At 36.1% G+C, this 27,014-nt stretch overlaps 1 protein-coding gene across 4 annotated transcripts; it reads left to right on the top strand.

Annotated features, from left to right (window-relative positions):
* Window positions 1–1,386: 1,386 nt before the first annotated feature.
* Window positions 1,387–19,910, top strand: LOC114740744 (mitochondrial fission protein ELM1-like). 4 transcript variants are annotated; one of them, XM_028928953.1, is made up of 13 exons: window positions 1,387–1,463; window positions 7,125–7,278; window positions 7,355–7,487; window positions 7,696–7,698; window positions 13,040–13,139; window positions 13,227–13,323; window positions 13,435–13,557; window positions 13,667–13,793; window positions 18,374–18,486; window positions 18,624–18,696; window positions 19,083–19,176; window positions 19,268–19,376; window positions 19,565–19,910. In XM_028928953.1, the coding sequence occupies exons 2-13, from the start codon at window positions 7,132–7,134 to the stop codon at window positions 19,667–19,669; spliced, it is 1,224 nt and encodes a 407-aa protein (XP_028784786.1). In that variant the 5' UTR covers window positions 1,387–1,463; window positions 7,125–7,131; the 3' UTR covers window positions 19,670–19,910. The 4 variants fall into 4 exon arrangements, with proteins under 4 accessions (XP_028784786.1, XP_028784783.1, XP_028784784.1 ...); XM_028928950.1 differs by lacking the exon at window positions 7,696–7,698 and having other exon boundaries at window positions 13,010–13,139; XM_028928951.1 differs by lacking the exons at window positions 1,387–1,463; window positions 7,696–7,698 and adding an exon at window positions 6,364–6,436 and having other exon boundaries at window positions 13,010–13,139.
* Window positions 19,911–27,014: the final 7,104 nt, after the last annotated feature.

Genomic DNA, 27,014 nt, shown 5'->3' with positions numbered 1-27,014 from the left:
TATATTTATTTTTTAAAATTATAATAATTTTATAATTTTTCATTAATTATTTTTATGAATTATTGATTTTTTTTAATGATGTTATGATTATTTTGTAATATTATAGCATTTTTTATTGACTAATATTATATTGAATTATAATTACAGCATTTTTTATTTAATGATATTATATTCTTTTATTAAGGACAACATGGTAATATTGTACAACTTATTTTTATCTAACCAAACATAAAATTTTTCATTAACTCATTTTTTTCACTTCAGTACTTGCCAAATATATTATCTTTCAAATTTTTTTTATTCCATTTCATTTCTTTCCTTTTTACTCCAAGTAATTCTTTCTACCAAACCGGTCCATAGAAAGAACGTCCAATATTTAATTCTATCAAGGAGGAAGGGGTTGGCATGCATGTGTGTTAATATCAAGGATTTTCTCTTCCTCCTTCTCCCATTTTCTTCTGTTCTGTTTTCCCCTCTTCACTTTCATATTCTTTCTTTACCGTCTAATTTAGTGATCTCTGCCAAACCGCTTTGATTCTCAATTTAAATCTGGCCGCACACTTCAAAGTCGGTTGTAAACGGCTTAAGCCGAATTAACTCCTCAAACAACCAAAGTTACAAGCCAAGTTGGCAAAGTGTCCGTCCGGACGATGATTAGAAGTTTCAGATTACTGATAACAATGTGAAATTAATTTTTTAATATCTTTGGAAAGGAAAATAATCATTTGATATAAAATATCACTTCAAATTTTTTTGACCAGATTCTTTCTAGTTCAAATTCAAAATATAAGATAAATTCTATCCAATTACATTTATAAAAAAATTAGTTAAAATTAATTTAAAATAATAAATATATAAGACATGTATTTTTTTAAATATATCCTTATTAAAGAAAAAAATGAATAAAAGATACAATAAATAAATTAAAAAAAGAAAACACATGTTAGGTGTAAACTTAGGAAAAAAACTTGTTAAATTTTTTTAAAAATAAATATTATTTTATAAAAAAAATAAGTCCCTCTAATAAAGTTTATTTTATATTTTGAACTGAAAGGAATATAATATAATAATCGATAAGATATATGGTTAATTAAATTTTTAATTACACGTGATTATTTCAATATTTAAAATAAATATAATTTAAAAATTTGAAATAAACGTCTGATAGAATTTAATTTTTCTCTGAGGTATTAATTTATAATTTTTTTTATGGTATACATTTTTTTATCTTATTAATTATTATATTATGAAATTTTATTACAGCGATGATAATATCCGATTTTGTCGCTCGTCGTCTGTCTCCGTCTCAGCACTCCAACGTCAATTTGAAGTCGTTTCTTGGGGCCGAAGGGAGGCGGGCGGGAGAGAAGCCGACTCATCAACCTCCCTCCGCCGCCGATCTTGCTGGGGGGGCCAACTTAGCTAGATTTTTCCCAAGCTAACTTCGTCGAACAAGTAGCCAGGTTCAGTACGCCCTAACACTCAACTAAGCATGAGCAGTAGATGTTCGATTAAAATGTAGCTCAAGAACTTGCATGTGGAAAACCCATACAATGCTAAGCTATTTTGTTATTGCAGAAGCTCCTTCTACTAGCATCCTGACTAATTTTTTATCATCTCTAATCCTTCGTATTAAAATATTTGTGCAATCTGCTTGAATCCGCAATTTATTATATATAATCCTATTTTCACGGTGCCGAAGGGCAGTGAAGCCGAATCCATCAACTTCTCTCTGCCACCGATTATGCGAGAGAGTGAAGAATGATGAAAATGGGTTCAGTGACTATCTTTCCACTGGACACCCATACTTATATTATACTATTTGTATCAGAGTACAAATCTTAAGCATAAGTTACTATACAACTAAGCTTTACAGCTGGCATACTACTGGAATACAACTTGTATCTGTTACAACTAATTACATAACAACCCACGTGCTTAATTCTAACATCCCCCCTCAAGTGAAGGCAGGTGTGAAGCTGATGCCGAGCTTGGTTCTGAGAGTCCAGAATCTTGAATGAGGCAGAGCCTTTGTCATGCAGTCGGCTATCTGGTCATCAGAAGGAACATGACCAATAACAACTCTTTTAGCTAAAACTTGATCTCGAATGAAGTGAGCATCCAGTTCAATATGTTTGGTTCTTGCATGATACACAGGATTACTGGCTAATGCCTGTGCACTGGTGTTATCACACCAAATTTGAGGAACTCTTGTTAATGGAAACTGCAACTCATGAAGTAAGGATTGAAGCCACAACAATTCACTTGCTAAATCAGTGAGAGCCCTATATTCAGACTCTGTACTGGACCTGGATACAGCTCTTTGTTTTCTTGAATTCCATGATACAAGAGAATTTCCAAAGAATACACAATAGCCACTAACTGATTTTCTATCATCTGGACATGCTGCCCAATCTGCATCAGAGTAGCCTATAAAATTCAAGTCTTTACTAGGTTTAATACAGAGACCAAGAGTTGCAGTTCCTTTTAGATGTCTAAGCAGCCTTTTTACTGCTTGCCAATGCGCAGAAGTTGGGCAATGCAGAAACTGACTTAATCGATTCACAGCAAAGGAAATGTCTGGCCGAGTTTGTGTAACATATTGCAATGCACCAATTGCACTTCTATACTTAGTGGGATCAGTCAATGGATCTCCTTCATAAGCAGACAAGGATTTTCTAGAAATCATGGGTGTAGGACAAGGAGCACAAGTCAACATTCCATATCTTTTCAGCACATCAGAGATATACTTAGTCTGACTGAGAACCATACTGTTTGAAGTTCTTTTTACCTCAATGCCAAGAAAATAGTGTAGACCACCCATGTCTTTTAAGGCAAACTTGGCGTTCAGTTCTTTGATAAATCCTTTAATTTTTATAGGATCATTACCAGTCACTATGATATCATCCACATACACCAATACTAGCAGTATGATTCCTGACTTCTTGAACCAGAAAAGTGAAGTATCACACTTTGTATTTTCAAAACCCCAGCTTAATAGAGTGTTTTTCAGCTTGTCAAACCAAGCCCTGGGGGCTTGCCGTAGACCATACAAGGCTTTCTCAAGTTTACATATATGATTGGGCTTCACTGGATCAACAAACCCTTCAGGCTGTCTCATATATACTGTCTCTGCCAGAGTACCATTAAGAAACGCATTATTAATGTCCAGTTGATTCACACACCAGCCTTTAGACATTGCAATAGTAAGAATCAATCGGATTGTAGAAGCTTTGACTACTGGACTAAAGGTTTCATAATAATCTATACCAGGACTTTGCTGAAAACCTTTTGCCACCAATCTGGATTTCCTCTTAGAAAGTTTTCCATCTGAATGAAACTTGTTCCTGAAAACCCACTTACACTCAACTATACTTTCTCTACCAGTAGGAGGAACAAGAACCCAAGTGTTGTTTCTGACTAAAGCATCAAACTCCTCTTTCATTGAAGCTTTCCACTCAGGTTTCTTCAAGGCTTCAGGTACTGAAGAGGGTTCAGGCTCTATCTCCAGTACTTGTTTTGCCACTCCTACAAAGGGGTGCTTTGGTTTGAAAATTCCAGCTTTGCTCCTTGTCATCATTGTATGAACATTTTGTTGCTGCAAGAGTGCTTCATTAGAAGATGAATTTGATTCAGATTCATGTGAAGAAGACTCAGGATTTTCCTGAGATGAGGACACTGGTGCCGGCACTTCACTCTCATAAGAAGGCATAACATTGATTGAATTCTCTCCTTGATCAACTACATGTTGCTGCTGTGACTGCCCCTGAGGTAGAGAAATATTAGGTAGCATAAAAAATGAAGCGTCAACAACAATATTGTTTTCTGTCTGCTTAGTATTCAGAAAACCAGCCTTAAATGGAAAATCAAGCTCATTGAACACAACATGTCTAGAAATAAAAATTCTTCCGGTAGAGCTCAGGCACTTATAACCTTTGTGATCACTACTATAACCCAAGAACACACACTTTACTGTATGATACTGTAACTTATGTGTATTGTAAGGACGAAGGCAAGGAAAACATGCACTGCCAAATACTTTTAGAAAATTCAGATCAGGAACAGTCTGATATAGAGTTTCATAAGGTGATTTTCCACTTAATACTTCGGTTGGCATCCTGTTTATCAGATAAACACTGCATTGAAACGCTTCATACCAATAGTGCAGAGGCATAGATGCTTGTGCTAGAAGACTAAGCCCAGTTTCTACTATGTGGCGATGTTTCCTCTCTGCACGGCCATTCTGATTTGATGTATGTGGACATGAATGCCTGAATTCTATGCCATGTTCAATCATTAAACCAGTAAAGCTTCGAAATTCTCCTCCCCAGTCACTCTGAATGGTCTTAATTTTTTCTTTCAAATTTATTTTCAACCAACTGCTTAAACTGAACAAAAGCACTTAATGCCTCTGATTTCTGCCTCAATGGATATAACCAAGTAAATCTACTGTGATCATCAACAAAATGTATATAATATTTAAATCCAGAAGTGCTAGCAATGGGTGCAGGACCCCACAAGTCTGTGTGGATTAGATCTAACACATTTGAAGCTTTACTATCAGATCGATGAAATGGCAATAAATGTGACTTTCCATATTGACATGCATCACAGAAAACAAAATCAATTTTATTGATCTTGATATTGCAAGAGGACAAAGCTTTATTCATTACAGACAGAGTAGGATGCCCTAGTCTCATATGCCACATTTGAGCTAGACTGTCCTTATAATTCTTTTCTTGTATGGTTAAAGCAGTTGGTACTTTTATAGCTTTGTCTGAATACTTGTTTACTGTTCCTGCCATTTCATAGCCTCCTTCTTTACGAACCCCTTTCTGCAGAACTTCCTTGGTGTCCTGATCCTTCACATAACAACCATGTCTATCAAACTTAACAGAGACATTATTATCGGTTGTGAGCTGAACAACACTTAATAAATTGTGTTGTGATCCAGGAACATACAATACATTATTTAGACTGAGTGACTGAGAAGAGCATGGTAAAGAAGAAGATCCAGTTCCTAGAATGGGCATTTTAGAACCATCAAAACCAATCATAGATCTCTTACCATTCATATTTACTGGATCTTGAATGAGTGTAGGAGTATTCACCACATGATTCGTTGCTCCACTATCAACAAGCCAAGTAGGATCTGCGACCATTTGAGGTGTAGCATAATATGCTGCTGGTTGAGATAAGGAAGCTCCAATGTTTGTGTTCTGCTGACTATGCAGCCTCACATTTCGATCAAAACGAAAATAGCAATCTGAAGCGATATGACCAGTTCTACCACAGACTTGACATACTGGTCGCTGATTTCTTGATCCTCTGCCTCGTCCTCTGTTTCCACGTATACCTCGATAAGAAGATCCTCCGCGATCACGAAGATTGTTTTCTGTACGAGCAACATTAGCGGAGGGAGCTATGGAAAGATTAGCCATATTCCTATAAAGATCCAATCTACGCTCAAACATAAGTAATTCAGCTTGTAAATTGATCCATGTAAGATCAGTTCTACCAGACAAAGTGCAAACTACAGAGTTATATTCCAGATCTAAGCCAGATAAGGTGATAGTAATGAGCTCATCATTTGCAACTGGAGCTCCAGCAAGACTAAGTTGATCAGCAAGAGAACGGACTCTGTTCAAATAGTCCTCCATAGTCATTGAATTCTTTCTAATGCGTTGAAGCTCCGATCGATGCATCACTACTTTAGACCGAGTATTTGCTCCAATCAGATCTCGAATGGTTTTCCAGAGTTCATGTGACGTCCGGTAGTGAACCAGCTTACTCCCTATCTCCGGCGTCATGCTGGCTAATAACCAACCAAAAATGGCTTGATCATGCGCAATCCACTCCTCATATAATGGATTGATTTTGGACTCGTCGTCTGTGAGCCACTGCGACGGACATGGCTTTGTACCAGTAACATAGCCATCAAGTCTTTGACCTCGAAGATGAGAAAAAATCATCGCCTGCCAATAGAGAAAATTGTTCCCATCCAGCTTGATAGGAGAAGGTTGAGTAACAGCATTAGAAGAGGAAGAGGAAGATGATGAAGAAGAAAGAAAAGTCGAAGGTTTCGGAAGAGAAGAAGAGATGAAAGTAGTGCTCAGGATCGGGGAACTCGCCATGAGAGAGAAAATTGTTTTTGGCTCTGATACCAAGTGAAGAATGATGAAAATGGGTTCAGTGACTATCTTTCCACTGGACACCCGTACTTATATTATACTGTTTGTATCAGAGTACAAATCTTAAGCATAAGTTACTATACAACTAAGCTTTACAGCTGGCATACTACTGGAATACAACTTGTATCTGTTACAACTAATTACATAACAACCCACGTGCTTAATTCTAACAGAGAGGGCAAATGAGCTGGAATTTTGCCAAGCTAGCTTGGTCGGACACGCTTTATTCATGCTAGCCACGTTCAGTATGCCCAAACCCCCAATTAAGCACGAGAAGTAGAGAGCGTATGGATAAAATGTAGCTCAATAACTTGCATGTGGAAGGACTATACGGTGCTAAACTTTTTTTTTTTAAATTGCGGAAGCTCCTTTCACTGGCGTTCTGCCCAATTTTTTATCATCTCTAATAGTGTTTGTACTCAACTATTTGTGCAATCTGCTTGAATACGCAATTCATAATATGTAGCCGAAGCAATATGTAAAACACTGTGACATGTGAATGTGTTTTTAACTCTGTTTTATCTAAGCATGTATATTGTCTCCGCATGATTCTAATTGTTTTCAAAGAGGAGCATTATGTGATGACCGTGTTTACTACAAACTTGCTGCAACTTCAAAAAAGTTAGAAGTTGTTTTCTTTTGTAGGTATCTTTGTCTCTCAAGTGATTCTACTTTTTAATTTTGTGTTAAATACAACTGCAACTAATTTCTTTTTATTTTAGATTTTCCTCTCTGTACTTAAATGCATGGTCAAGTAATGAATGCTCACTATTACATGGTCAAGCAATGTTTCTCCCTCCATTTTCTATCATGGTTGTTTGAGAGTAATAGGAACCGAAGGAGAAAAGATATGAAATAGTGCTGTTCATCTCAACTGAAGTATTCCTTCATTTCTTTACTTTCTTGACTCTTCATTCTTTTGTGTGCCTTTAGACCACCCATGCCTGAGATGTTGGACCCTGAGGCAAATTCAGTTGCCAAACTTATCAGACGAGCTGTTATCATTGGGGATGGTGTTACCGAGGCTGAGGACATGAGCATTGGTTTGGTTCGTGCTCTAGGTTTCTCCAATCGCCATACCATATATGTAAGTTTTTGATTTAATACTGGTAGATCTAATGCCTTAGGGATTATTTAACCTCAGTTATGTTTGATTTATGCAGCATGTTAGGAGGCCTGTCCAAGAAAACAAAAACTGGTTTCTTCGGCTGCCATTTTTGATCAACATGAAATTATATGGCCTCATGAGGGGATTGTTTGGGCGACTTCTAATGCATACACCGTCTACTAACACTGGTAATGCTTGCCGATCACTTTTAAAATTTTTGTTCCTTTATGCTAAAGGGTGATGCAATATGCCATATGTCCTTTAAAAAAAAAGTTCTTTTACAAAAAGTTAGCTAGAGAAGCACTCTCTTGGGAAGTGTGTTAGTCTACTGTCATTACCCTTTGCGGGGGCTTCTATCAAGCGTCCCCTTTGTTGCCCATTGGAGCGGAGGTTTAGAAAGTGATTCTGCACCATTATCTTTTGTGGCGGGGCAGATTGCGAGTTTATGCGGTACTGCTCGAGACTAGTGATCTTAATTGATGGAATAGTGCATTATTGTAGCCCTTGTTTGCAAGTATGAGATAATGCCAAGTGCTAAGGACACAAAGAACACAAAGAAAGTTAAGATTAGAGACAAAGCACCTGAAGCAACAAGTATGGAGATAGAAAGCCAAGAACATATCACTGAAGTTAACCAAGACCTGACATCAGTGCAAGAACAACTTTTCCAAGATGAGGCACTGGAAGCACTGGAGGATGACGCCTCAGACCCTGAGGTAAATGCAGAGCCCACCTTGATAGAGGATGAGAGGTAAATTGAAACTCTGACAGTAATCTCCTTTAAGGACAGACTGGTCTGCGATCAAGGTAAGACAACTAATGGCCCAAGCCCGCAATAAAGGAGCTGAACATTGAGCAAGGGGATGTGTCTATTTATATGGAAGTTTTGGTTCCCACTATTACGTTCTTGAAGCGAGTCAAGGATCTCATAGTCAAATGCATGAAGCTTGCGGTGGTAGTAAAGCTTCTTGGGCTCTATGTGTGGCAAGACACTTTCTATGCCAAACTCATGAGTATGTGGAAGCCATCTAGATGCCTCAAATTTACAGAGTTAGAAAGTAGTTGCTATGTGTTCAAGTTTCAAAATGATACGGATTATCAGCATGCCATGCTAGGTGGATTGTGGGTTAAGAGTGCACCTGTGGGAACCCACCCTCTCACCACAAAATTTGGAGATTAAGTAGGTTTTTGGTTGGACCCGACTTCCTAGGCTACCCTATCATTGTTATCGTAAGCATGTGCTCAGAGCCACTAGAAGTGTGATAGGTGAAGTGCTGAAGATAGGCTGCAATACAGAAGGTCTAGATAAAGCTTGTTTTGCTTGTCTTGATGTTAAGATAGACCTCACGAAGCTGCTTGTGTTAGTAAGCAAACTTGATGGTTACCCTTTGTAAAATATGAAGGCCTTCCTACTATTTGCTGCCATTGCAGATGTTATGGGCATCTTGAGGCCTCTTGTCCCTTGAAGCTGCAATAGCAAGCTTTGGTCAAGGCCACGTCAAGTGATCCAACGACTACCTCCCCCGACACAGTGCAAGCTCCGTCAATGGTAGAAACCTCAACGTGAGTTAAGAGAGCATGGAGACCAATTGTTTGGTTCTCAGATGACGATGCGGTCGCGATCATAGAGAAATGGTTGAACTAATAAAAAGGAGATTGGCAACAAGAACCATAAAAATGATAATGGGGGAAGCAGATTCAGTTTGTTATCTTTCTCAGACAATGGTCCTAAACTCGAAGAAGGAAACTTGAGGTCAGATGCTTATCAGGACAAGGCTCCTATGTACCATTCTACAAACTCTAAAGGCAATGTGAAAATGGATATGGGAAGTTAATGGCAACTAGGAATAAAAAAACTGACAAGGCCATGCCTCCTAAAGCAAACCCTCGGCATCTTCAGAAACCTTCTTCAATTCCCCTGCCTATAAAGAAACAAAACTACTTAGGACCCTACCTGTTGGTTATCTTGGAAGACACCTATAGAGCCTTGACTCCAGTTGAAAGAAAAAAAGGAAGAACCCTGTTGGATCCCCTTATGCTCTACTTACCTCCCTCATAAGGCCTGATAAGGAAAGCCTCACTTGTAAGCCACCTGATAGAAGCCCTTCTAAAGGAGGCTTCAAGAAACAGCCTACAATCGAGGTTTGAAACTTCCGGCCCAAATTTAAAGATGCAATTGGGATGCCCTCTAAAGAGCTTACCAAAGCTCTTATGAAGCTCTAGGCATCTCTCTACCTTCGGATAAGGAGCTAATATACAAGCAAGCATTGAGCTCGAATTTGATGATGAATGGCCTTAGAACGCTCCAATATAGAGCGTTGAACTACCCTTTGTCATGGAGAATTCATTTTTAGCAAGGAACAAAAAATTGGACCTGGAACTAAACCAGCCAAGGTAGTGGGTCAAGAGTCATTGGTTAGACCATGGTCGAACTAGGGTCAAACCGGTCATAATAAAATAATAAAATTTAATTCACAACATTAAAGTGGAACAAAATTCATAAATAATAATTACTAAAAAAAAGGATGAGAAGCCATAAAAGTAGTTTAAATATTTAACAGTACTAAGCAAACATTAATGAAATGTATATCTTCGCTATGGACAATCAAAATATATATATGTCCTGAATTTTCAAATCATAAAATATCATATTGATTATTAATCAATAGTTTTTTCCTGACCAGAACATTACCAATCAATACTTCAAACATATCTAGGATCAATTTAAGCTCAAGAGTGTTATGATGTTATTAGAGGTTCTTCATTTTAAGCTCAAGAGTATTCACACTTTGTATATCCGGTATCAACTTAAGCCAATCTCCAACAGAAACAAAATCTATATTATTTCAGCAAATTCATCAACTACTTTCCTCTCCTACTTCAACTTCAAGTGTTTAGAAATCAAAATAAAATTTTCATCTCCTTCCTTCCCAAACCTTTCGTTTGACAGCCAAAGAGAAAGAAGGAACAGAGGCACAATCTAGCTGAAAGGGAAAATTTTTTAGCTTACCCACAACTTAATGCACCGAAGGGACAATGCTGAGTGGGATTTGAGGGAAACCTGCGAGCTGCGACTTTCGATTCTGCCTTCTGCGAACTGCCGAACTGCAAATAGAGAGTGGTGAAGGCTAAGTAGGATGTGCTCATGTTGAGGGAGACTTGTGAGCTTATACGATTGAGGTAGACCAGAGATCAAACTTGCGACGATTGCGATGAGGTTGAGGGAGACCGAAGATCAGACTTGCGATAACTGCGATTTCGGAGCTCTGTCGGAGACCGTCGTGCCGTTAGTGATGCTAGAGAGTAGGGATTTTAGAGGAGGTCGTGCCGTCAAGGAGCTAGGGAGGGAGTTGCTCGAGCCAGAGGAATCAGATTCAGGGGAGGGAAATGGGAGGAATTTGACGGGAAAGAAAAGGAAGAAGGATTTTTATTTTTAAAATTAAACGACGTCGTTTTGACAGACAAAAAAAAAAAGAACTGGGCAACCCAACAAACTGGGATTACCCGGTTCTATACAGGTTTGATTGGTCCCCGGTCTAACTACTAAACCAGACTAGACTGCAAGCCAGTTCACCGGTTTTCTGGTTGAACTGCCTGGTCCTGTCCTTTTTTTCCCTTGATTTTTAGTCTAGAATTGCCAAAATGCAATGACGACACAATTTCATAAAGCCCTCTATGGATGTAGGTTGAATTTAGCTTGTCTTGTAGAACCACCTATACTAGGGATCAAGGCTGACCAAAGTAATTAAGAAAGTTGGCTACCCCTACTCTCATAGAGTGGAAGCGACTAGGTTTTTAGGCGGAGCATAGATCTTATGGCTTGATACTGTTCAGGTGCAAATAATTTCCAATCACAAACCTGTTCATCCACAACATTGTTAGCGATCCATCTGAAGGTTATTCCATATGCTTTATGGTGATATATGGAAGCCACAACCTTATTATTAGATGCAAATTATGGGCTGATCTTAAGCTACTTATCGAGTGACCCTTGACTTCTTGCCAAGGATTTCAATGCTACACTAAGTGTGGGTGATCGACGTGGGGGATCTCTGGTTGGGGTGAGAATGTAGAACATTCTAGAATTTTCTCCATAAAGTAGGTTTGTTGGACTTGTTCTTAAGACCCAGACATGTGGCAATGAGGAGATTTCATGGTTTAATTGTATCGGGCTTTGGGCATGAATTAAACCCGATTCTAATTCTCAAAGACTCCAACTCCCCAAAATCCAAAGCGATCACAGTCCAATCCTTATTAAGAAACTTAGGCTGTCTCAAGTAGGCAATAAGCCTTTCCGGTTTCTCATATGGGTCATGTATCCCTCCTTCAAGGACTTAGTCAACACAGCCCAAAGCAATGAATAGAGCCTTTTTACCAACATCACAAAGTTCACCAAACAAGCCTAATAATGGAACACTGAAATCTTTGGGTCAGTGGGCCTTAGTGAGAAGCGTCTACAAGCTCAAATTTTGCGTGTTTAACGATAACTAAAATGATAGCCCGTTTACTCTTATTTTCTCAATCTAGAATGTGATCTCATAGCAGAATGTGAATATATCTGCCTGAGAAAGGAAATTCTATGGCTTCAACAATCACGAAGCAAGTGGACATTCATATTGGGGAGGAATATAATTGATAACAATCAGGGATCGCAACACACTATTATCAAGAGATTGCGACAACCACCTATTTGACATGTATCCATTAAAATCCCTTGGTGCTAATGGCCTCTACGCATTATTTTTTCAATCATAGTAGGATCTAGTTGGAGGCTCAACATTCATAGAAGTCAAATCTTTTTTTTTTTTAAGAATGCAATCTACACCTAAGCTTCAATTGAAGCTTAATATCCCTTATTACCAAGATCATTGCCAACTGGCTTAAATCTGTGATGCCACTTCTTGCACTTCTTTATCAGGCAAGTTTCATTAAGGGGAGGAATATGACTAATGACATCATTATTGCCCATCATTCAGTGAGAAAGAAATCAGGGAAAGCAGGTTGGATGGCAATTAACCTTGAAAAAGCTCTGATGGGACTTCATTGAGGATACCCTGATAGAAGCATGAGTTTTTGACTTGTTAAGCTTATTATGAAATGTATAAGCACTCCAACCATATAGGTTCTCTAGAATGGTACTCCATCCAAGGAGTTTTCAGCCACAAACAAGAATTAGGCAACGGTCATTCGAAACCCTTTAAAATGGGCAAAGAGGTCCCTCTTTATCCCACTTGTTTTTTTGTTGATGATTTATCCTATTTGGCACTACATCAAGGATTCAAATATAGCTGTTAAAGAAGTTGCTGAATGAGTTTTGCCTTTCCTTAGGGCACAAAGTTAGTAATGAGAAAACAAGAGTCAATTTTTCCAAAAATGTCAGCCATCAAGAGGTCAATCGAGCATGCAGCCAGCTAGGATTTCATAGAACTAGCCATTTGGGGCGCTACCTGTGAGTTTTGTTGCTTCACGAAATGCTATTACTTTTAGGCTAGAAAATGTGCAAGCCTAATGTCTTGTGAATGAGGCTCTTACTCTAACTATTAATAAAGAAGAGCAAAAGAACCTTATGATAGTTTGCACCTAGGATATGTTATTGGCTTTTCTTGCTTGTTTTGTAAATATCTATCGCCCAATTTTATTTGAAGTACTACATTTTGTTTTTACTCAAAAAAAAAAATTATGACTATTTTGGGTCCATCCAACCCTCCAGAAGCTTCAAGTGCATCAAACGATTCACAAGCTTCAAGTTCATCAAATGATTCACAAGCTTCAAGTTCATCTGTCCTCGAGGAAGCTGATGCTCACAAGATTGCAAAGAATGCTCGCGAAGCGTTTATAGAGTATGTCATCTTCTTTTTGTTTTTGTCCTTAATACTTCTTTAGAAATGAGATAATTATCATTATCCTTTTTTTCATTCTCTTCCTAGGGATGGCCCTCTGCTGGTGGTTGCATCTGGGCAGGATATTGTTAGTGTTGCTAGCTCTATTAAGAAGCTAGCCCCAGACAATGTTTTTGTTGTTCAGGTTAGACTTCTCTCATTCTTTTTGGTTCCTCAAGCATAGCATATATAAATGTTATAGTTATTGAAAGGCACGTGTCATGTCACCTTTCTAACACTCAGGTAACTATTTCAGATACAACATCCTCGATGCAGCTTCAATATGTTTGATCTTGTGATCATTCATCAGGATGATTACTGTTACCCTTCGTCTCTGCCGAGGTGGTTCACTCGACACAAACCCGTTCCACCCAATGTGGTAGGTTCTATGGGTGTATTGTAGTTACAGAAATGGGTTGGCTCTTGTCTAATTTCTTTAGAATTGTTCTATTTTTTGGCTTGCTACTAAGAAGCTTATTTTTCCCTAGTGTCTTATTGAGGGAGTACTCCATCAAGCTGATCCAGCCAATCGTAGGGAAGCTGCGATTCTCCTGCACCCTAGGTTTCAAGATTTACGGCTGCCTTGTCTAGTGGTCAATATTGGCAGACCTACGAGTAAGTCATATTACATCAAGAAACTTTTAGGGCATAATATTTGTTTAAATTGTTGAAAATTGATTTAAACATGTTTGCATGCGCTTTAAAAACACAAACCTACATATAACTTCCCCCATCACAATCTGCCTCCTGTGTAAAAGATCGAGGGTAATCAAGAACACAGAAGTTTTCAAGAAGCCTATGGGAGGGTTTAGCTAATTGGGAATTGATTTCCTATACACATGACAAAAAATAACCTGTCAATCCATGTGCATTAGTAACTTGTCATCGTCAACCAAGTCTTTAAATGGATAGTTCATAGTACAACCGCTAGCTAGATTGATTGGCTCCATACAATCTGAGTAAATGCAAATCTTCCTAAAACCCTTAGACCAGGAAAGATTAAGACCATTTATCATGCCAGTTAACTCAACTATGGTTGGTGGTACAGTTGTAAGCTTACAGGTGAAACCACTGATCCATCAATCTTCATTATCATGAATAGCCCTATCTCAGATGTTGCTACGATTCCTTAAGATCGACTCATCCACCTCCAATTTTGTAAAGCTCGCATCAAAAGTAGAGGTTCGTTTTCTTGTTTAACTGTAACTGTGTAGAAATCGCAATTCCTTGGCAAGTCCTGGTCTGTACAGGCTCTGAAGAAATTGGTAGTTGCACTCTTCCTGTCTGCTAACGCCACAAAATATTCTGTGATTCTTCCCTGCTTCATGCGTGAGATTCCATTTCACCCATTCCACTCCTTGTAGAGTCAAGGAGGTGTTCCATTTGTATGCATCAACCATAGATTTCCAGCAGTCAATGGCAAAAGAGCAGTCCCTTAGCAAATGCATTTGATCTTCGCTATGTCCACATCTGGGGGGCATGCCTTTAAGGCATTAATTCCTCTTTGTTTCTACCTGTAGTTGAGCAGTATGCATCCATCCATGAAAGATTTGATTTTTTTCTGGTAGTGTACATGTCTAGAGGGTCTTCCATAGGTTATCTCCCCTTCTTTGTTTACTTGCAAACAGAAAATGATAGGCAGATTTGACAGAGAGAGAGCCATCAGTGGATGGCTTCTAATAAAATTTGTCTTCTCCTTACTTCTCAGTGATGGGTGTGCACAGAGAATCTAATCAATCATGTGTTGCGAAACCGTATCTTCAATTTGCTTCTATTCCACTCTCCCTTGGGTTTCACATAATCAATGATCCTTTCAATGCCATTAATCCATTCTTCATATTTAGGGATTAACTTCACAAGAGGCATGTTTATTTCGGACCAATTATCAAACCAAAATGAAGAAGCCCCATTGCCATTTCCTTGACTTTTTCTTTGTTTCATCTTAAGAAGACTTCTGCTTTTCTGTTCAATCTCATTGATGAGGCATTTTGGCAAAAGAGTAGTTTGCATGTGATAAAACAGAAGTGTTATAAACACAGCTTTAATTAACATGGCTCTCCTAGCAAAGCTAAGACAATTGCATTTCCAACTGGAAAGCCGCTTCTGAGTTTTCCTCAAGAGGGAAGGAAAAGTAACATGAAGAACTCATTCATGGATGAGGTGAATGCCTAAGCACTTGCCTAAATCCTGGTCGATCCTACTCCATTTTTCTACTCAAGTCTAGGGCTCTTGTAATATGAACATTCTTCAAAAAAAAACAGATCTTTGTTTTGTTCTTGTTCATGCTTTGGCTCAAGTCTCCCTTGCTTCAAGAATTTTGTACAACCTCACCCAATCCTTCTCCAAGCATCTATGTAGCTTGGTGGCGAAGAAGAGGCTTTGACTTCTTGTTAGTGACTTTGGGTTGGCACTTAACAAACAAAGGTCTATGATCAGATCTAAACTTGCTCAAATGATGAACCTTAACAAGAGAATACAAGTTATCTTACTCAACATCAGCAAAAGCCCAGTCAATCCTCTCCTTTGTGTCTCTTCCTTCCCAAGTGAACATATTGCCTCTTGTTTCCATTTCAATCAGTTGAGCCCGATGGATGCAATTTCTAAACAAATACGTGGATCTAAAATTAGGCGTAGCTCTTCTCCTTTTATCCTCACTTGATAAATAAGTGTTGGAATCCCTAATGACAAGTCAAAGTCCTGACAAATTCTGGCTAAAGAGAACTACTTGGATGAAGAATGCCAACGGGTTGTAAGAAGAATACCACTTGATTCATTATACACACAAGTAAGCCAGAACTGCTCAGATGAATTCAGAATTTGAACTTGAAGATGAAGCATTTGAGTAGAAGAAGAAACATACTTAATCAGAATATCTTCCTCTTGCCACAGAACCTAAATCCCACCTGAATAACCTGTTGCCTTTAGTTTGATCCAACGATTAAAGCCCAACTTTCTAACTACTGTATCAGCTTTCACTCTACTTGCACGAGTTTCTACCAATATTGGAATGCTGACATTTCTATCCCTAGTCAAATATCTAACTTTTCCTGGAAAATATTTAGAAGCCAGTACTAGCTTTCAGAATGTTGGCTCCATTACACCTTTTTTATCATCATCTCAAGCAAGCCTGTCAATTGCATACCAACAATCCTGAACGTCAGAGAGCTCTCTATATTGCACTGTAAGACTCGTCCAAGTAGTGATATTAGGAGCCTTTTTGCAACTATTCGTCATCTCTTCCTCCTGCTCATTGTGGTTATAATCACAGTTTGGTTCGTGTGGCTTAATGTTAGTCTGTCTTGCTTAGGTCGAGATGATTTTCTTTTTAGTGCGAATGAAACTATTTTAGGCCTAGTAGCTTGGGTACATTTTTTGCTTTCTACTTTCTTTTTCTCTTTTCCTCTCTCTGTTGTCGGCCTTATCATCTCTTGGCGTAGGCCTGTGTTTTGATCCACTCGGGTTTTGTCTTTTGATTCTGCACTAAAAATAGCAATAGCCTTAGGTTGCCTCACTTTCCCAACCATTTTTGGCAAATTTTTCTTATCTTTGCTGCCAATGTCATATAGTCTTTTAACTTTTCCTCTTTGCTCCCTTCGTTTGCTTCCAGGAACTTTCTTTTCTGTCTACACAAACCTTTTCCAAGCTCTCCCTCATTACTAGTATTATCTTTCCCATCTTTCTTCACCATTCTTTGGTAGGAGCCTTGTTCTTGCTAAATTGTGCAGACTTAGCTGACTCGGCAGGTATTTCTAATTCTTGTAGGACATTGTACATCAATTTAGGTGCAGATATCTGATCTTTTCCGATATGTATGCTGCTAGATGCTACTTTCCTCTGCTGCGTCCTTTCCTTCTCTATCTTAGGCAACCTTGATTTGAACGTTTTGGTTGCTTTCATCCTGGCTCTATACGACTCCTCAGAATTAATGCTGGGCATACTAAAAAAGGAATGTTTCTCTCTCTTCCTCTGTTTGAACGCATTTGGTATGGAAGTTGTTTCGACCCCTTTCATCACGTTTAGAGGGCAGTCCTCCTGACTGTGGCCATAGAGACCACACTTGAAATAGATGGCATTAAGGCCTTCATATTGCATGGTGTAAATCTTTTATCTGATTACAAAACGAGACTGAAGTTTCTTATTCAAGTCCATTTCTACACTCAGCCTAGTAAACTCCCACATGCTCGTGTTACAATATGGATTGAAGTTAGGAATCCATCTTTGAACAGCTAGATAATGTCCCTAAATCAGCCAAGGACAATCAAACATCAGCTTTCTACAAAGGGCTTTGTCTTTGATCGGAAAACATAATAATTCTTTGGCAAGTCAGTTTGTTCGAAGTTCCCATTCTTGAACAGCCAGGAAATCTCGTCCTTTATCATTCTCAAATTTTAGTTTTTTCCCAGAACACTAATAATGAGTGCATCCTTCCATGGTCTATGTAGCTCCTCTAACCTGTTATCAGTCATGCTCAGCTTCAGCAATGTTTCCATCAAATTCTTTTCTTCTTCAGTGAGACATGAGGTTGTTTCTTCCTCTTCTTGTAACCATTCATTCTATTGGTCATAACAAATCTTAGAGTTTGCTCTTGTAGGAGATTTGGGTCTTACGACCCTCCTTAACATTCTTGTGCTTTTGAGGCTCCTTCGAAAGTGACATAGGTTGCTCTGGGCCCCTCATCTGCTCATCTCTATTTCCTCCTTCCCTTCCCGACGTAGAAGGTTCGTTTTTTATAGGAGTATCTTCCTCCATCCCTTTGATATTCTCATCCCTAATCTGTTAGTTTCTGTCGTTGACACATTCTCTCCATCTAGCAGTTCCTTAGCATTGATTGAAGAATTCTGATGTACACGGTTTCTCTCACGTTCCCCCTCTCTCTCTACCCTGATTATCTCCGCGTAAATGATTTATCCCTTGCGTAATGAAGGGATGACAACATAACTTGTAACAGCAGCAATTATGTGCCCTAACCCCATATTTCTGGGTCATTCGGAATTTTCAAATGTGTGTATAAGCCTCAAGTGTGTGCTCTAACCTGTATCAATGATTTGTTTTTTTAAAGGTTAGAATCTTAATTTTGTTTTATATTTGATAAATTGTCCCTTGGTTTCTTTCTTTCTTTCCTTCTTCTTTTTTTTTTAAACTGCTTTTGTTACATTAGTTTGGACATATTTGTTATGTGTGATGTTCTCTCGCAGAAAACTGTCCCTATGGTGAGGACCTCGCAAGCCAGCTGACGCAAAGGCTTCGGAATGTTTATGGCACCTGTGGGAGCATCATTATACATTTTTCAGAAAGAACCCCAAAGAAGGTAGTGAAGATGATGCTATTACTTATTTCAAGTGGTGTGGTCATTTGGCTTCCGCATTTGACAATTTTACTTTCACCCCTTCTTCTGCAAAATTTCTTTATTGATGTAATAACTTTACCTTTTTATTCTTATGGCAGATTTCTAATTTCATAAGAAGTGAATTTAGAGAATATCCTAAGTTCATAATATCAGATGGCAGGGATACGTCTGGTAAGTGCTGGGAAACAACAGAATTCAAAAAGAAATATTTAAGAATCCTACTTAAATATACTTAATAGCCAAAACATGACTAGCATATATATAATGCTAGAATACAACTGAATAAGCATGAAAAGCTGATCCGTAATGCTAAAGACTCAGTAAAACCATAAACATGACGCTAGTGGACTTAGTGATAACAGCTATAATGGCCTGATTTTTCTGCTAATTGACTTGAAAAACAATTAATAATTAAATAAATCTTTCTCAGCAAAGTAAGACTAGTTCAAACTTCAACTTCTTTCCTACCTCTACACCTCGTATAGACTAAGGGAGTTCTATCATTAACATACTCTTGAAAGAACAAGTCATTTTTTTTTCTTTGGGAATACATGTAGAACCAACTCTGCATATGGCACATCTCCATTTGGCTGATGCTTTCGTCATCACGGCAGACTCGATGAAATGGCTGTGTGAGGCCTGTCGCATGGGGTAAGTGCCGAATATTATATTGGCCCCATCTCCTGAAAAGTTATAGTTTAATGATACCTTTTGGTCTCTGACTCACTCTCTTATAACACAGGAAACCCGTGTATGTGATAGGAGCAGAGCGGTGTACATCGAAGCTTGCTAAATTTCAAAACCGTTTGCAGGAGCTAAATGCTGCTCACCCATTTACGGGTGAGGAAAATGTGAGTATTATTGATTGTTTTAGCTTATTGATTCTTTTAGCTCCTCCACTACTGACCAAGGGGTGAGGGGAATTTTCATGGGATATGTTGCCTTTCTGTTTAATGAACTCATATAATTGTTGCCGGCATTTATTCTTGTCTTTTTCTTTCTTCCTTTTCATGGTGTTGATTCGTTGTATGAATTACAGATGGCTGAGGACCGGCTTTTTGGTATACTGCCGGATGTTGTTGGCCGTGCTGGCGGGGAAGTGGTGAGGGCGCTTCGTAAGAAAGGATGGGCAATTTACACATGATGGTCTCCTTAATCTCGCTTAAAAGCCACTTGGTGGTATCTGACTTGGAAGAAAATGGTTTGATAACGATTTGGGTGGCTTATAAAACGCAATGAAGTTTCACACTTTCACAGTACTTGCTAGGTTTTTTTATGACGTTCATGATGGTTCTTGATACTGCATGTTGCAATGTGCAAAATCTATATTTCCATGATTCCAAATAGGACTGAGATTATCACGTCAATATTTCAGTTATCGGGAATATGAATGATTCATAAATGGGTTTCTAATAACACGTTCGAAGTAGAGATCTTACAAGGTTTAGAGCCTTGACACGCCATTTCTTTTGCCAATGTGAAATTAGATTGCGCATTTGCAATTTTGTGCTCATGCACTCATCATAGCCTTGATTAGGGGAAAGTGTGAAAATGATTTTAAACTTCAAACTTCCACCTACTTTGCGAGAGAATTAAAAGTAATACTACCTTCGGTCTTAATTATAAGAGCCAGTTGACTAATTTGAGGAGATTAAGGAAGTAAGTTGAGTTAGTTATTTGTCCTAAATAGGTGTTGTTTTTCTTAAAATATTCTTGCTAATCAAGTATATTAACTAGAATTATAATTATTAGAAGGATTATCTTGGAAAAAATTTAGTAAATATGAGAGATAAAGTAGATTTGGGTCTTATATTTAGGACTAAAATAAAAGTCAAACAAGATTTTATATTAAACACCAGAGGTAGTAAAATACACTCTAATAGATGACATAAACAGAAAAATCAAACAGAACAGCAAATGAGTTATGTTTGATTTGTGGAGAAATACTTCATGCTCCCAAAGCGTCACGTCAGCTAAACTCAAATCAATTAAAAAGCAGTTCTTAAAACCCTTGAAGCTTGCTTTTTTAAGACGTGAAAAATGCCAGGGATGGGAAGCAGTGATGTTGAAGCTCAAAATCTAGAGTCACAAGAGAAGCAGGGCGACCTTGAGAAACCTACAGAATCTAAAGAGAAGGTAGGCTTTGGTGGTAATAATGATCAAGGCGATACCATGGAGGAAGAAGTTGAATATGAAGAAGTCGAGGAGGAGGAGGAAGTGCGAGGGGAAAAGGAAGATGAGGAGGAGGGGTTGGAGGAAGAGACTGAAGGGGCTGGCAATAGAAATGTTGCAGATACCAAGAATGAAGATGAGAAAAAGAAGCATGCCGAGCTTCTTGAACTTCCACCTCATGCGTCAGTGATTACCTTGGCGGCATTCCTCAGGATTTAAGGGACTTCTGTCAATCTGTGGGGGATGTATTTGAGGTAAGATGTACAAAGTTCGCCTAAATTTCTTCCTGATTGTTCATTCAGACTGACGAAATTTAGTGCAGGTTAGGATTATGAGCGGAAAGGAACCTGGCGAAGCGAAAGTTTATGCTTCTGTGACCTTCAAGACAAAGGAGAGGCTTCTAAGGCTATTGAGAAGCTGAACAATTCTGAATTTAAGGCATGTTTCTGGACTCCCCCCCCCCCCCAAAATTTTTTTTGTTTAATATCTCAAGTTTTCTTAGTCACTAATTATTAGGTCTTGGACATGGCTCTCTCTTTTTGTTTTGATTTTTCAATTTCACTTTTTTCTTACCTTATAATGTTTCTTTTTGGCTGACTGCTATTGCATTACTGTTTACTTCTGTGTCTCTTGGAACAACCCTCCGATTTACCTTACTTCTTTTCCACGGAAATGGAATATAATGCCCTGCATCTAAAGAAAAATATTGGTTGTTTATAGGTAACGGACAGAGGAAGATTTGAGGAAGGCTGTTACAGAAATTGGGCCTGGTATCAATTCTGTTGAACTGTTGAAGGTTTTTGACACAATTTCCATTGTATTTTCAATAACTTCCTTCCCCTTGTTGTCACGATTGTGAAGTTTGTGATAGCAGTTTGTGCATTAAGCCATTAACTACAGCGGTTATGCTGTTACAGAAACCAAAAAATTCAGATCGTAACCGTGGATTTGCTTTTATTGAGCATTGCAATCGTGCATGTGCAGAATATTCAAGGCAGAAGATGGCCAACCCAAAATTTAAAAATGAAAGCAATGCTCCGACAGTGAAGTGGGCTGAAACGAATGCTGAATCATCTGCAGCCTGCCAGGTGAGATTTACTTTGTGCTTCATAATTCTAAAATTTATCATGTGATTGCCGTTAGAAATTTCATGCTGAATTTGTTTCTAGGTTGTTTTATGTTACTGCTCCTGTGTTCTTATATCAATATAGATGGTCATATTGAATGGTTCCGCCTCCATTGACATAGATAATTCCGTTTGTTCATGACTTTACCAGAGGTGTACTCATTTTTCTGGTTTAGCAAATTCGTGCATGTTTGTTTCCCTTCCTTTTTTCAATTATGCTGGTTTTGGCCTCTTGCTTGTTGATGAAAAGGCTAAGTCCCCCCCCCCCGGGGTTGTTTTAATGGCCTTCACAAGGAAATTCTTGTCAATTTTAGTGTATCTGTGAACTGAGTTTTACATACTTCAGAAAGCTGTTTGACTGATGGCAGTTGAATGATCCCCGTAAAAGCAGTTTATGTAAAGAATCTGGTGGAAAACATTGCCCGGGATCGCCTTACAGAGTTGTTTGAGCATCATGGAACGATCACAAAAGTGGTACTCCCTCCTGCTAAAGCTGGACACGAAAAGAGCAGAGTTGGTTTTCTTCACTTTGCTGAGAAGTCATCTGCCAGGAAGTCGGGAACGCTCTGGAGGGTACTGAGAAAGAGAAATTCTTGCGTGCACTGGGAGTGCCATGTAATCTGTGATCTGCCCAATTAAATGAAACCAACTCAGATAGGTTCAGTCTCACCTAGCATTACTGGTCAGAGCAAGAAAAGATTGTGGGTCCCACAAAAATTAATACCTAGCAATTTCTCTCTCTTCCTCCCATTTTCACTGCCGACATTGCCCTTCTTTCTTTTCCACCAATACGCCGAAAACCATCCCAAGAAACCCTTCATCCATTAAACCCCATTTCAACAACGTGCCCGTCCCACTGTTTTTTGATCCGGATTGCCCGCAATATATTAAAAACATTTTCCTTATATATACTTATAACATTTATATTAATTAAGTTCATCTCATAAAATGAGCCAAAAAATCTCATAAAATAATAAATACATAGTTATATATATTTTTTGAGTTGAAAAATGATCTCATTACTTAAAATATGTACAGAGAATTATACTTTAAATTATTGAAAATAATTGTTGAATTTTGAGTCAGATAAACTTTCTCATTTTTTTAATTGAATTCACAAACACACATAATATCATTAGTTTTTAATATAATATCAAAGTTAAATAACTAGTTTGTAAATGTTAAAAGAATTAGTTAAGTTAATTGTTTATAATAAATATGTATTAATTTTTTAAAATATTTTTTAATCCATGCATTATAACTATTCCTTCATGAAAATATTCTTATTATGTGCAATTAATAAAAATAAATTAAAAAAATATAATTTTTTTAAAAAATAAATTAAGATTACTAAATTAAATTTCTTATCTAACTCATATTTAGAATTAAAGGTAGTATTTTTGTTTCAAAGATAAACATACACAAAATTATTTATATTTATTAGTTCATTTTTCTTACTTTAGTTGCAGTATTAAATATATATATATATATATATATATTAGATGCAAAAATATATTAAAAAACCTCCCACAATTTTACATTATCATTAAATTTTATTTAAACGCATATCAGATATAAATAAATATTTTAATATATAGTTATGCATCTATTATTTTGTGATGGCCAAAAAGTATTTATTATTTTTTAACTTAATTAATATAAAAATTATAAATAAATAATTCTAATATATTGTGCGTTGGTAAAATAGGTTATAGGGTTCAAGGGATGAAGGCAAAATTTTTAGGGTGATTGTCAGCGATTCAATCAAAGGGAAAGAAGGGCAATATCGGCAGTGAAAATGGGAGGAAGAGAGAGAAATTGCTAGGTATTAATTTTTGTGGGACCCACAATCTTTTCTTGCTCTGACCAGGAATGCCAGGTGAGACTGAACCTATCTGAGTTGGTTTCATTTAATTGGGCAGATCACAGATTACATGGCACTCCCAGTGCACGCAAGAATTTCTCGGCGAACGAGTCAAACAAATAACTAACTTCCGAACACTCTCCCATGCATGTGGTGACAGGTGGCAACTTTAGCATCTTGATAATTACTCCCTCGCTTCCTCTCCTTTTACATTAAGGCCATGTTTGGTAGGAGGGATTGATTTTGATGGAATGGGAATGGTAATAGGATTGGGAATGAGGTTTTTATTTTATGTTTGGTAGGAGGTAATGTGTGGAAGGAATACATGTATTTATTTTATTTATAATAAGATATATAAAATTAAAAGACTATAATACCTCTCGATATCTTAGAGCTTAGGACTCCAACCTTATACACTCCTCTTCTAATAAAAAGGAAACCGCCTAATATATATTGTTTTAAAAATAAATACATTAAATTTTTACTCATTTTACAATAATAAATAAATAAATAATAGATTAAAGAAATGGCTTCCTATCGTATCCCAACAAATTTATATGCAAAAAAATAATAAAAAAAAAAGTCAATGCTTCCTTAAAATTTATCCCGGTGAATTATTAATAATTTCTTAAAATTATAAAATTTTTATTAGAAAAATTTATCACTAGGTCCTTAAAATTAGAATTTTCTTAAAATTTAGTATTGCGTTTTGAAATTAATAATATGTAAGATCAAAAGATAAGAAGCAAATGACAGTTTTTATTATAATTTTCTGTAATATAAGTTCAAGTAAGATAATCCATATATCACTTCAAACAGTTATCAAAATATTCCTATCTGAAACAAAATATTTCAAGTCCGTAACAAAATATTCCTGTCTGAAATAAAATATTTCAAGCCTGTAACAAAATATATATTTTGTCTTAACATTATTGTAATATAGGTATTTGTGTCTTTTATGTGTTTTAGTCCTAGGATTCAAACGCATTACCAAGGAGGAAGGTGGGATTGTATAATCCCACCAATGTAACATTGCTCAATCCTGGTAATCTTTAATTCCTCCCACCAAACGTGACAAAATCGCCCAATCCCTCCTCCAATCCCATGCCCTCCCCTTTAATCCCTCCTACCAAACGTGGCCTAAAAGCATTTAACCAATTTATGGAATCTTAGTTAAAATTAATTAAAAATAATAAATATATAAAAATTATCAGCTGTTTTTCAAAAATATCCTTATTTATAGGGTGAGAGAAGATAAGGAATAAGATATCAGAGTTATTAAAATAAAGAAAATGATATTTTGAGAATAACATAATAAATATAATGAGTGTTAAAGTAAGTAATTAATAAGACAGAATATAAAAGTGGTAAAAAAATTTGAGACATATTACAAATATTTCTTATAAACAGAGGATAGAGATGATAGTTATTTCATATAAAAATGGATGGGATCAATATTGATTTTTCAACAAGTCAAATTGTGGGGGAAAGTTTGGGAAGTAAATGAATCTTCAACCATTTTAGCACATTTGAAAACTTCTCTCACATAATTATTTTATATTTCACAAATCATGATTAAAAAGTCATTTACAACTTTATCAGGTAAGCAATTATAATTTTAGATAATCATAAATTTTATAAATGAGATTAGATAGAAGTGATTTTCATTTGGATATACTTTTATAAGTAACTTTGGGAATTGTGATTATATTAAATTTTTATTTATTAAAATTATTAATGGGTGTATAATTACAAACGGGTATGAATTTCATAAAATTATTTATATTTCCATAATTATTATATTTAATAATAAATACTATTACATAGAATTTAATAAATGACATGACAATTTGAATATAATTTTTATTTTTCAATTATTATTATTTAAAATAACTTGAAAATCTATGTGTGGTATAGATATTAAATAAAAGACAACGTGTACTAAACAAGAAATAAATGAAGATGAGCAGAATTATTAAAATATAACAGGAACTTTAATAACATAAGTAAATAAATTGAATAGATCAAAATTATAAATAAGAAATAAAATTTAAATAAAAATAATTAATAAAAATGATAGGTAATTATTTTCCCTTATTTTTTCTCTACATATGGAGAAAAAGATTGCAGAGAAAATGGGACGATAGAAAACTTTTCTATCCATAATTTTTATCCAAAATATATATTTGGTTAGGCAAATATATACTACCCTCAATACTTAATATAAGAGCTAGTTAAATAATTTGAGTAAATTAAGCTTGTTAGGTTAGTTATTTGTAATAAATATATGTTTTTTCTAAAATACTCTTATTAATCATGTATATTAGCTTTAACTACTATTATTAAAAATACTACTTTGAAAAAATATATATAAATATGAAAGACAAAGTGGATTGAAATTTTATTTTTAATAAAAATCAAACAAGATTTTATATTAAGAATCCGAGGTAATATTTGGGACAAAAATTATGGACTACCAATACATACTAGGAATAATTAATTTGCAGATTCTGATAGTTTCGACCAATTTTTAATTATATTTTTATAGTTTTTTTTTCTCCTTTTCATCTTGTCCTTGTGCATTTACTTGTTTTTATTGATCCCCATGTTATTTTTTTTATCATCTCGTTATAATTTTATTTGATTTTTAATCAGATTTTTGTATCTTTTAATTTTTTTATTCATTTAAATTACATTAATTAAATAAGTAATATTGAAATATAAAATATTAATAACAGATTTAAATTAATTTTTTATATAGTTATATGAATAAATAATTATTAATTAATTTGAACAATTAACTATCGATTAATTTCAATTATATCATGCTTTAAGAAAATTTTATTATTATAATTCAAATGTTATGATTATATAAAATTAAATAAAAATTATAATTATAAAATAAAGGATGAAGTATATTTTTAGTTATTTAACTTTATAGAAGATCTTATTTTGGTCCTTTTACTTTAGAAGGCAAACTTTTAGTCATCTAACATCCTAACCACAAAACCATAAACAAAAAATAATGATATATTGAGCTCTTGAATACTAATGAAACATTTCTAAATGTCAACATATTAAGTTTAATTTTCAAAACAACTATGATTATTATAAAAAAATCATCATTTAAGACTAACAATTTTAGAATTAGAGGATTAAAAATATGTTTTTTAAAGTTAAGAGATGAAACTGAAACCTTACATAAAGTCAAATGACCAATTATATATTTTAGTTAAAAATAAATATAGATATATGTTTCAGGTAAGTTTTGTTCCCTCCAATCCTCCTCATTGTTTCCAAAAAATTCCACTCTTTTTTCAACAAGAA

The sequence above is a fragment of the Neltuma alba genome, unplaced genomic scaffold (genome assembly GCF_004799145.2).
Source record: "Neltuma alba isolate B1F8T4 unplaced genomic scaffold, ASM479914v2 tig00003187_pilon, whole genome shotgun sequence".
Classification (NCBI taxonomy): domain Eukaryota; kingdom Viridiplantae; phylum Streptophyta; class Magnoliopsida; order Fabales; family Fabaceae; genus Neltuma; species Neltuma alba.
This window is presented reverse-complemented; position numbering and strand designations above follow the sequence as displayed.

Excerpts from the sequence above, each read along its gene's own strand:
- LOC114740744 (XM_028928950.1), top strand. The coding sequence starts at position 7,132 with ATGCCTGAGATGTTGGACCCTGAGGCAAATTCAGTTGCCAAACTTATC. Across the intron at positions 18,487-18,623 it reads CAGAAAGAACCCCAAAGAAG|ATTTCTAATTTCATAAGAAG; the intron begins GTAGTGAAGATG and ends TTCTTATGGCAG. Across the intron at positions 19,177-19,267 it reads TGTGAGGCCTGTCGCATGGG|GAAACCCGTGTATGTGATAG; the intron begins GTAAGTGCCGAA and ends CTTATAACACAG.